The following is a 12,523-nucleotide window of genomic DNA, read 5'->3' on the forward strand; positions in this document are numbered from 1 at the left end:
GAAGTAGGAACAGTTTTCATAGGCTCAGTAGTACTCAACTACATGCAACTAAATACTTCTTCTACTGGTCCACTGTTAAAAATACAGGTTGGCATCTAGTGATCATCAAAAAAATAATAATAATTTCCAGATAAGCCTCAATTGCTGTTGTCTTTTTTGAGCTTGTGTCATGTAGAATCAGACCTCTGTGAGTAGCTAAGCCTTATAAAATCTCTCGACTGATTTTCCGTCCACTACATCCCTGCTCTCAGCTCTCCACCCCCCTCGTGTTGGGGCTTTTTGTCTGTCCTGAGAAGCTAGAGGCCCCCAGGTTTGCAGGCTTCCTCCATCCTGATCAAAGACACTGCCCACCTCCTCCTCCTCCTCCTCCTCCTCCTCCTCCTCCTCCTCCTCTTCCTCCTCCTCCTCCTCCTCCTCCTCTTCTTCCTCCCTCTCAGACACAAAATCACTCCCCACCCTCTCTCTTTCTCCCAAGGAATGAATTGTAAATTCGACCGAGAATTATGGCGGTGTTGCAGGGTTGAGGAGGTGTTGCTGTGGTTCTCACGTTTTGTTTTCGCTTCTTCTTTTCCAAAAGGCTCCCTCATCCCCCCCCACCCCCTCCTTCACACCGCCACCTCCACCACCCGCCACTCTTCTCTTCATCTTAAGAATCCAATGAAACCCATCGAGTGCCGGAGAGCTTTTCAGCATCCCTCCGTTTCTTTTTGCGTTTTTTTCCCAGGTCCAGCTGCTGAGCCCGGTCCTCGGCTTCGGCTTTCGGGGCTCTTTTGCGGCCTCCTCAAGGGCCCTGTCTTTCTTTTTTTTCATCTTTCTCTCCTCCTTCTCCTCTTCTATAGCTCTCCCCCTCCCACCCTCCTCAGTCCTCCTCATCGACCTCAACCCCGAAGCGAGGGTCTTGCAGAGGAGGGAAGTTAGAAATGAGGCCGGGGTTTTTCATACCATGCCTCCACCGTCTCCTTCAAGAGAGAGAGTTTTGCAAAGAGAGAAAGCTCGGATTTTTTTTTTTCTTTAATACCGTCCATTTTGAGGTTTATCAGAACCTGCACAATAGCCCCGCTTGTTAAGTCCTCCCCCCCTAAGAAAAACTAAAGCAGTGAGTAGCATGTTGCAGCTTTCCTGGCTAGAAGGGAGTCTATTGTGTTGTAAAAAAGAAAAAAAGACTCACAAAACCTGTGAAACAGAATAAGAAAATGGTGTGAATGAGCAGCTCTCCCTCCATTCATTTTCCTCTTCATGCAGGCAAGACAAAGAAATGTTATTATGTGTCACAACAAGAAAGGAGTAAAGAGAAATCTTGCGCTTTTTGTTTCCTCAGAATTTGGATAGAGGAGGAGGAGGAGGAGAGAAAACAAATTAAATGTTTTTTCTGTCTCTTGTTCTTTGTGAATTTAACTGTTGCTCCCACCTCTCTCTCTCTCATCTCTTTTCTCTTCAGCCGTTTCTCTCTGTTTCTTTCAGATGTCTTCCTGCCCCTTTAATATCTATTTTTCCTCTCTGTCTTTTCAAATTGCCTCTTTCCCATTTTCTTCATCGTTCTGCTCCTTCTTCATGGTGAATGGTTGTGTACCTGTAGCTATTAGTCGTACTCCTACGACATTATGAGATGACATAAGGCCATTATAAACTCATGGAGATATTGTTTTTTAGACAGAAATGCTATTCAATAAAAGAAAGCCACATTAATATATATATAAAAATATTATTTTTCCTAGTGAAATGAAGTGCATTTAGAGCATCAAACCTCGGGAGTCCCTTTTATCAGTCGTTCATTTGTCTGCATGAATACTTTACATTCTGGAAAGCATTAGTGTTCCAGGCTTTTCAATGTGGTTTTCTTACCTTCCTTTTATTTCCTTTTCCCAAGGTTGCACTCCTTTCACTCCTTATAGAGACTGACGCAAATGTGTTTTTTGATATCTGAAAGTAAAACATACTAAATAGGAATTCATAAGCCAATGTTCCCTTTTCGCAGAAAAAAAATCTGTAATTTAATATACCAAGGCAGAATATTTTACAGTTACTGTAAGAGATGAAAGTAACATTGTAGTAGTACATGTCACTAATAATTGTATCTTTATGAATAGCAATCATAAATAAAAACACTAATACAGCAAAAATATGTTGTACTAGAATTAAAGATCTTTGATGAGATGTTTGCTTTGGACCTACAGTAAGTATACCGAAATAAGGCTCACCCTATATAATATTTACATAATCAAATTTCTATTTGCAGATCTGCCAGCATGTAAAGCAATACAGATTTGGTTATTGACACTGAAGCAGTAGAGTGGGGACTTGACCTCAGTGACCAATAGTTGACAACCTAAAGACTAGAACTTCACTTCAGACTTAAAAACAAAAACCTCTAAGGTTTGGTAAGATCTTGAGAAATTAATAAGATGATGCCAAGCAGATTGTGCATTCAGCCACACACCCTGAATAATATAGAAAACACAACTAACAAAGCTTTGAAAAGAAAACAATGTTCTTATTACAACTTGAGACGAGACTTGGACCAGGCAGCAACCTCCAGGTCTGAAAAGTGAAGCCAAAGCTGAAATGCCTTAAACCTGCATTCTTTCTAACAGCCAGCAGGGGGCGACTCCTCTGGTTGCAAAAAGAAGTCTGATTGTATAGAAGTCTATGAGAAAATGAGCCTACTTCTCTCTTGATTTATTACCTCAGTAAACATTGTAAACATGAGTTTATGGTCTCAATCGCTAGTTTCAAGTCTTCTTCAATACAGCATGATGTTCATTTAGTAAATTATGGTCCCATTTAGAGTCAAGTAGACCATAAAGCAGGGGATGCTTTAGGGCGGGGCTACCTTGTGATTGACAGGTCGCTACCACGGCGTTGTACGGTCTGGGTGTTGTCCTTTAACCCTTTCGCATACTCTTTTTTCCACACAAATTAAAAAAAGGGAAAACCTGCTAAAAATAGGCAATAGACTCCTTTCCCATTGCCAGTCGACAAGTATTTTCTTCTGTGATTTTTTTTCATATTTGACGTCACGGACGCTCCGGACGCCACCGGAAGCAGGGTTAGTAAACAGTGAAAATGCTTCGGTGGTTACTTCTTTTTATATCTGATACATATTCAGTCTCTCTATCAAGCTAACAAAGACGGTTTTCATGATCTTTATTTCGTTTCTGTCGAGTTTGGACGAAGTGTGTTTCGATGATCAGCGAGGTAAAGTTGTCTGACTGGAGTCTGGTGGTTTTGAGGAGAGCATATTAATTGTATGTTTTGTACGTTACTAAATTTAGATTATTGTCCAAATCCCTGTTGATTTTATTTATTTTAAATTCACTTCAACGCACATCTCCTAGCATTGCACTGGAGTCTGGAGTCGATAAATACCCGTGACTACTGCAGAGTAATTTGTCCCAGGAATAAATGTCCATTGTAACCTTTCCCGCTGAAGACAAAAGCCAGATGTTAGTGGCTGTTGGTGGGTTTTTTTGTCCAGTGGGAAAGGGACTTTAGAGTGTTTTCAATTCATGAAAGTTAATTGTAGTATTTTGGTGCCTTAAAATTGTCTTATTCAGCGTTCGGTTGTACTCAGCTCCACTTCTGGTACAGAAGAATTCCAATGTACTTAGGTGCAAATGGCAAATAAAACTCTTGAATCTTGAATCTTGAAAAAAAACAAAAAAAGATGGCGACGGGCAAGAATCAAGATGGCGACGGACAAAATGCCGAACTCAAGGCTTCAAACCAAAGTCCAGAGACTACGTGTACTTCTCATATACAGTATTTCTTCAGATCTTCACTAAACTGAATTGGTCACATGATAACACACCTCAGATGCAGATACAGATCTGTGTTTGTCTCTAAAAGGATTATCATCTGTCTGTCATATATCACAATGTCTGATAATCTGACCAGTGTTTGGCCAGAGGTCATTCAGCCGACTGCTGGCAGTCACACTGTCATTAGCTGCGGGGCGTATTGCCAGTCTGGCACGCCGACAGGCTGATTGGCAAGTAAACTGGGACCAACACACACACACACACACACACACTCTCAGGCATGTTTAGATTTTGGCAGGGGCTGACAGAGCTCTGGTGGGCAACCTTCATGAGCTCAAAGGCTACAGGACGACTATCAAAGGCCGACGAGGAGCTTTAAGATCGGCTCAGTTTCTTTTAGAAAAACGCCGCGGACATGTGGGCCTGTGATTTCCTTCACAAAGTCCTCTCCAACAGTTTCTTTTCCCTCTTTATCTTCTTTTTCATCCCAACAACAAAACACCACCACCACCTAGCTGTTTGTGGAGTCTGTGTGTGTGTGTTTGTACAAAGAGGATGAATGTAATCGCCTTTTGCTGTTCTAAAGGGAGTCGGTATAAAACACCAGATTGACAGATGTTAGCTGGATTATCTTTTGTGGCGCTTTGAACACAATCCAACACAATTTCATGTGTGTGTTTTTGTTTGTGTTTGTGCGTGTGACAGGTGCCAAGGAGATTGATATTGCAGCGACTCTGGAGCACCTGCGGGACCAGAGGCCGGGAATGGTTCAGACCAAGGTAACACACACACACCAACACACACACACACACACACCTGGATCTGTTTGTTCATGTGGAAAGCTGTTCCGTAGCAGCGAGGCCAATAGATGATACACTGCAAAAACACAACCTATTTTAACAAACTAACATTTCATTTTAAAGATCCTGCTGAGTGTGGTTCATTCATTTATACACATTCACAGCACTCAAACCGGAATGATAGCATAGAAAGGTCAGAGATCGGTGTGTGGATCATTCTTTGTTTTTTTCCGTTTTCAAACCGAACAAAAAAACATCATAATTTTTCTGTTTTAAAACCAAAACGGAAAAACAAACATCTAAGTACCCAAATCAACTCACATCTGATTGGCTGGCCAAGGACGATAATCTCGCCGATCGCCACGCCTGTATTCAAGGACGGTGATTGCCACGTAGAGCTTCTGCTGTTGTCTCGCAGGTTTTTTTGGGGGGGTTTTTTCCATTCCAAAAACGACACAGTTTTTTGTTTTTCCAATTCTGTTTTGAAACAGGGAAAACTAGGGATGTTAATGATTAACCGTTTAACCGTTAACCGACATTAAGCATTTTAACTGATTAACGCTGTCAGTTAAAACGGTTAAAAGAACATTTTAATAATTAATTCAAAAGCTGAGCGGCTCAGAGGAGCGGCTCGTCTCTTTAAGGAGAAAAGCTGGTCCACCTTAACAGCCCACCTTAAGAGGCGGAGCCGGAGTTGCAGGATACAGGAAGTCGGCTCCGGTCTCTGGGTTGTAGTTGTAGTTTCGTAGCATTTATTCACCGACAAATAAACTGTACACACACTGCTACACCTACGTTCCGACCAACAACCTCACACTCACCGCCAACACACACACGGTTTGTTGGAAACTCGCTAAAGTTACGCAGACTACGTGTGTGGCGGCGAGCACGAAGCCTCCGGCAATGCTAGAGCTGCTAACGTAGCTCATATACACACACTGTTTGTTGGACACTCGCTAAAGTAACGCCGGGCAGACACACAGCTGACAACCTGCTAAACTAAATGTGCGGTGGAGACTTTTACTGGGAAAGTGGCTGCATGTCCGCGACACTACATACAGCACCGTAGCTGCTAAGTTAACGCTCCCGGACGGTGAACTGGGGACTCCTGTCAACTAGTATCTGTTGTGCTCCTGCAGCTGGTACACCGCTGCATGCGAGGCATAAAATGAACGACCAGACAGAAAAAAGATTCTGATCGCTCATCTGACGACGTTGTTGCAACAAACGTTAGGAGACGAAGGGAAAACCAACGTTTGATGACATATTACATTGGTGGAACTACAGTGTAATCTAACGCGCATTCATTTGAATCAGCTGAGAGAAGATTGTACACATCTCTATCTGTGCTAAAGATGCTTCTGCACTGTCAGGAAAGTTTGGAAAGAAAGTTGAGTTATCGTCTCCATAGAGTCTCAAATGTCATCTTGTTATTCTTGAATCTGACATTTAGTCGTTGACAGTCGCTGGCATCAAACCCGTGACCTCCATGTCACAGTATACGGCCTCTAACAATAAATCACACCTCCATTAAAACTTCATTTTATCTGAAAGTTGGCTGGTATTCTTCGTGCCCCGTTGTTAGATTGAGGCTGGATTTGCAGTTTTTTTTTAAGATTCATTCCTTCACATCAGGCAAGATCAATCGATTTCTGAAAAGTAATTGAGCAGGGATTATAGTCAGGTCTGCACAGATCACAGAGGAATATGTATAGAATTCAAATGGGTGGTGATAATCTGGGCTAAAACCTGCTCCCAGGGTAGCACTATCAGAAGTTCTGAAGCAGCCGTCTCTGTTTTATGAACTGAATTACAAAAGAATAGGTATTTGAAATGGAAATAGAGTTCCATTGAGTTATTTTTCAGTATTTGAAGAGTGAATAATAGAGGTCACAAAAGGTAAACACACCTCATTTTAAAGGTTAGAAGTAGTTAAGTCGTTGGTTGGTATGATATACCCTTAAAAGTGACCATTAATAGATGATTTCATCCACGGACACACACAGTAAATCACACTTATGCACAGCCTCAGAGCTTTACCTAAAACAACCACAGTCATCTTCGGTCACAGTGCACGCAGGCTGACGCCAGTTCGGTCTGGAAACTTTAATTACCGGCTGATCTGTGAACGTAATTAGAAAGGAAAGCCGGGATGTGTGTAAAACATCGGTGGTATCGATCCAGGCTTTTATTAAACCATGTATCCTCAGCAAACGGCTGTCACGGCGCTCTCGCTGCGTCTCTCACACATTGATTCCCCTCGTGGTCACGAGTCCCAGCCTCAGCACTCGGATTTCATTTCGGATTTTGATGAGGGAAGATGTTGTTTGGGGCCCTTCATCTTCCTCCTCCTCTGATACAGTAAACGAAATGTGTAGGTCTTATAAACATAACTAAATATAACTTCTAAATAATTCAAAATAAAGGCTTCTCAGCTGCTAAATTTACCACCAGGGCTTTTTAATCCTACTTAAAATCAAATGATAATGCTGTTTCTGCATCTATACTAAAAATAACTCCTTTCTTTGTTACTTAATCTTTGATTGGTGTGCAAATCCTTTTAGAAAAAAACATCATAATTACACTTTGTCAACTGTAAATCAAAATTGTAGATAAAATAAACAGAGGAGGTTGAGGTAGTTTTTTCAGCCCTGAGTAGTGTTTTAATCTCAGGTAGCAGCAGGGGTCTCAGTGTGGGGCTCGGAAGGGAGTGAGAACGCGTTGGACGCGCAGCAAGAGAAACGTGGGCATAACTTTGGTTGTCGTTGATCATAGATTTGTTTGAACAATCATTTTCTACGTGATGCTACGTTAAATAAACATCATTTAAGGTATTTAGAAAAGGAAAGACTCCCGCTGTCACTGCAAGAAAGCAGTCATGTTGTTACTGCAGTCAAACAGACAGACAAGCCTGCTGGAGGTTTAGATCAATCAGATTCTCAGAGCCAAACAAGGATTCTGCTATTTCACCTACCCCCCACCTACATTACCTAACCTTTATTGGTTGCATTTGAGACCTTTTTGAGGAGAATTGATCATTGATCTTGGGTGAAAAAATATATGATATATGTCCTGCGATTAATTGACTAGTCGACTACTTTTTGAGAAATAAGAGCCTGAGAAGTGGAGGTTGATTAACTTGAACCCGAGAGGGGTGACGTAGTTACGAAATATTGCTATTCCATGATGGTCTAGAAGTCAAAGAAGATATGAATGTTATACTGGTTTGAAAACATGAGGCCAGCTTTTAAAATCTGTAAACCAATTGTATGTTTTCCAAACTATGTCTTATCACAAAGTATTTTAACAATAAAGTCGTACAGTAATAAACATTCGTAAATATAAGTTGTGATCAAAAGATCTGCGATCATTTTCTACAAAAGTCGACAATATCATGCTTGGTATCGTTTGGAAACTAGAAATTCTGACCTTTCTTATGCATCCGAATATGTACCTCGAATCGGAGGAAACGAAGCCGTCAAACATCACATTTTACAGTCACACTGACATAAACCTATGTTCTTGTTTAAGTATTTCACAAAGGCATATGCTATTTTTGCCCCAAAACGGCAGCTTTTAGTTACTCACACGTCTGCAGCGATTATAGAAGACCAGAGAACCAGAACAGCTGCAGGGAGAGAGGCCAGGCACCATTTTGTGTCAAATTTCACCTCCAGTTCCAAGCGACCTTTGGCTATTTGTCATCACCTGGCGACTGTAACGAAGTACTGACATCAACAATCTATATATCATTATTTTTGTCTCATTGTAACAAATCTGTGGATGTATCAACCAACACTGTGGGCTCTTCTTTTCTCCATTTATCTGCTGTAAAGCGTGGATCACTTTGATCATATAGGAGTATTGATCAGTATGAATCGTGTTTATTATTATTTCAATATTTTTGGGATATTTATGTTATTTGTAACATGACTATATAGAAATAAATAGTGTTTTGAAGTCCCAGTGCATGAGTATATCTCTAAAAGTGGGAGAAGACATTCAGTTGCATCATTGTCTATGGGAGGTTGGTTTTAATGGTGATATTGCCATTGAAATGTTGATTTTATACTAGGCCAGGATGAAAATGGTAATATAGTTTAGTTTACTTACATTGGACTCCTATTCCATGGCTTCTTACCTTTCAAAGGAGACTAGATATTTGCATCTAAGCCTTATGGTTGAGGAGCTAGTGCTGATTCATTTTGGGGAGTTTTTTTTCTGAGGGATAGGGCGAGGGCTTTTGGACTGACATTTCTTTTAGCGACTCAGAGCTTGCTGTTCAAAGGACACCGCTCAAAGAGACTCTAGTGAGTAAATCAAACTGACACTACAGAAGTACTGGGAGCAAAAGTAGGACTTTGTTAACCAGCCAAAGCTTTTTTTTGCAGGATCACCGGGTTCATCATCTTGCCAAAGGGCTCCTTGGCAGCACGCATCACTGAAATCAAACTCTGCTCTCCAGACTTTTGTTCCCATATGTGCGTTTCAGCGTTTTCACTTTCTTCTTTTTTTTTCTTTCTTTTTGTTCCTGCAGGATCAGTTTGAGTTTGCGTTGACGGCCGTTGCGGAGGAGGTGAACGCCATTCTGAAAGCTCTTCCTCAGTAAGAAGGAGCAACCTACTTCTGATGGACCTCCTTCCTCCTCTCCTGTCTCATCTAGAGGACTGTCCTTATATTTCCTCCTCCCATCACCACAATTCCTGTTTTCTCCTCTCCTCATCCTCCCCCTTTGTCTTTTTTGTCCCGTCTCCTTTTTTCCCCATCACAGTTTTTCCTCCTTTTCTTCCTTTGGTCCAATTGTTATTCATTTTGTCCAGTCTTTCCTGTCCTCTCCTCTTCTATCTTTACCCACCCTTTCCTTTTTATTTCCTCGTTTCCTCCAAACGTCTCCTGCTATATCTCTCCCCAACTTTCTTCCTTTCCCTTCTCTTTATTCTCTTGTGTCCTCTTCTACCTCCTCCCCTGTCTCACCTAGAGGACTGTCCTTATATTTCCTCCTCCCATCACCACAATTCCTACTTTCTCCACTTGTTATCCCCCTCTTTCTTTTTTGTCTCATTTCATCTCCTCTTTTCCCATCCCAGTTTTTCATCCTTTTCTACCTACAGTCCAATTGTTATTCATTTGGTCCAGTCTTTCCCGTCCTGTCCTATACTCTTCTCCCCTCCTTTCCCATTGTGATGTGGCTTCTCTTATCCTGTATATCTTTTTAACCACCCTATCCTTTTATTTCCTCGTTGTCTCCTAACGTCTCCCGCTATATCTCTCCCTTATTTTTCCAAATTTCTCCTCCTTTCCTCTTGCCTCCTCTCCTTTTACCTTCTCCTCCTTCCACTTCTCCCCATCTCCTCCTCTCCTCTCTCATCTTAGTAAACATTGTGTAAGGAAACCGTTGAACCAGTCCTGTACATAGATAGACCTTCCTTCTATTGTAACGATCCATGCAGCCTGTTTTCCAAAGTGATATTCAAACACATTTTCATAGATTGATAAAAAAAATATTTCTGTAGTATATTTATCATAGTTTCTATTTCATTGGTCTTTGTTTTGAGTGTGTGTGTGTGTGTGATGTTGACATTCATGTCAATCATATTTATGTCTGATTTTTAGAGCCATGCTTTCTGATATGTTGTCATGCAGTAAGAGTGTGAGGATTTTTCTTTTTCTTAACAGTAAGTGATGAAAAACTGCCAATAGGGCGTTGTCTCCAAAAACTTGTGCCAACTCCATTAAAACATCTGCAATTTTCCACTTATTGTGAGAAATATAAAAAAAGATGCTGGCACTGGATGTGAGGTGAAATAACATGGATATATATATATATATATTTTTCAATGTGTAATTCTCATTATCCTCGTAGAAGCAATATTGTGTTTCTTCAACCTGAATCATTTTCTCTCGTGGACAACCAAAAAGTGTGGCTTGTCAGTGAAGTTACACTCATGTCTGCCTTAATAATAAAAACAGAGTAGATGGACTCGTAAATGTGTCCAGCCACGCGGAAACTAGGCTTGTGTGTAACGCTCCGTTTTAAAATGGCCTTATTTCAGCGGATTAACCTGTGGATTAAAGGTTTGCTGTGCTGTTGCTTAATGAAAATCCCTCTGATAAACACTGCACGCTTTAATAATTTGAGGGCAGCAAGTTCCCTTCAGTCCAAAAAGTTTGTGAGAGTCTTTGAATCAGTTCAACAGCAGCAATCTTGTGTACTTTAAATAATACATTATTAATCAATCTGAACGCTGGAATGAGGCCGTTGTAAAATAAAGTGTTTCTGACCAGAACTTTTATGATAAAAGAGGATAGTCTTGCTTCTGAATAGCAGTTCTTCTATGTAGCATTAATGGATGATTTGTACATGTACGGTAGCTGAACCTTTATTGCGTTGAAAACTAGTTTGCGGTGACACTCAGCTGGTTTTCCCAAAAGCATCCTGAGACTAACTGTTGTTTTGTTAAATGAAAGGAGCAGCATTAAATGACCATATCAGTGATTGTTTTACATGTTTTAGCCCATTTACTTCAAACCACTTGAACTTTATTGCTGCTAACTAAATCCTGTGTTTCTCAATTTTTTTGAACATACAGTATTATGCCTATATTCCAGGCAGCCATTTATTTCCGTTCATTTCTGAGGATTAAAATCTATTGGTGGATGAATTATTGTTAGAACATAATACAGAGTGAACTTTTCAAATCAGTCTTCACTCACAACCACATTGCCACACAAAAATAATTGAACTTGAGCCAAAAAATCTATTCAAAATAGGCCTTTATGTAAAATTATATTTATATTATATGTACATTTGTTATTGTTTTTGTCTTGTTTTGTATAGCCTAAACCTAGTGAATAAATTGCTTATTGGACTATGCTACGTAAAATGCGTATTTCTAATAAGCTTTAAAGCTTCATCCTACATTTCTGAACCAAAAATACTTAATGCCTTATTGTTATTTATTCTTTATTATATGCATTCCTTTTGATAAATTATTACTATATTGCTATTGCTATGAATGGAAACCAATGGCTGCCTAGAAAGCAGACAAACTGCATTAAAACTCTGAAAGTCTCTGACATGCAGTCAAAGATATACTACTTGGTTTATTTAAGATTCACGCTGCCCAGTTAAATGCCTCCATGGGCCTAGAAACAAAATTAAGATTTTTCACAAGTAGCCTGTATATTGGAGAATTCTGGTAACCTGTCAAACACAAGCATCAGTCTAGAGGTCATTAAATTTTTTTCTTGGCTTTCCAAATATGAGGGCAGGGACATGGTTTTACCCATAAACCACTGTGTTCGTGGGCTGAGAGAAATAATATAAACCATTAGGTTTTGGGATAAGTAAGAGAACGGAGCTCAATATCTGGTTTAATTGAACAAAACACGACTAACCTGCTTGGGGTGAACACATCCGTTATCTAAAGATGCCTTTGGGAAACAGCTTATAGTTTGTGTAAAATCAACTTAATTTCACTACTTTCAATTAGCTGACAATAAATTAACAGATTTCAAATGTCTATCTATGAAATTGTAGATTTATTTGTCAAATCTTATTTGAATCACCCATGATATGACTTGCATACACTCTGCTACTAGTGCATGGCTATTTATTCAACAAATGAGTGTTCAACTGTACTTTTATGTGGCCTAAAGTTGATCTTAGCAAACAAACACTTTATTCCAGACTATGTACTGGACGGGAAGCTCCAAGGACTTTAGAAGTGCAAAAGCCAAGGATTATCATCTCTCGACTGTGCGGATCATGGTTAAAGCACGTTGAAAGGTGGTGCAGTATCAATATGATGTAACACTGCAGCAAGCTGGTGTCATGTTGTTGGAATCGACTCATTTTTCATCACAAAAGTGAAACATGTTGCAAGAAATGCTCCTTATAACAGCTTGTTCAATGTAAAGTTGGATCTTAATGTTTCTGCCGTTTTAAAGATACCATCATGTATG

At 40.2% G+C, this 12,523-nt stretch overlaps 1 protein-coding gene across 1 annotated transcript in view; it reads left to right on the plus strand.

Annotated features, from left to right (window-relative positions):
- LOC141777748 (receptor-type tyrosine-protein phosphatase N2-like) overlaps positions 1-11,280 on the plus strand; it is a 284,709-nt gene extending 273,429 nt beyond the window's left edge. The window contains exons 22-23 of the mRNA XM_074652276.1: positions 4,464-4,537; positions 9,096-11,280. Of these exons, the coding sequence (XP_074508377.1) occupies positions 4,464-4,537; positions 9,096-9,167 (146 nt within the window). The 3' untranslated portion in view covers positions 9,168-11,280. The remainder of the gene's footprint in view (positions 1-4,463; positions 4,538-9,095) is intronic.
- Positions 11,281-12,523: the final 1,243 nt, after the last annotated feature.

The sequence above is a fragment of the Sebastes fasciatus genome, chromosome 11 (assembly GCF_043250625.1).
Source record: "Sebastes fasciatus isolate fSebFas1 chromosome 11, fSebFas1.pri, whole genome shotgun sequence".
Classification (NCBI taxonomy): Eukaryota; Metazoa; Chordata; class Actinopteri; order Perciformes; family Sebastidae; genus Sebastes; species Sebastes fasciatus.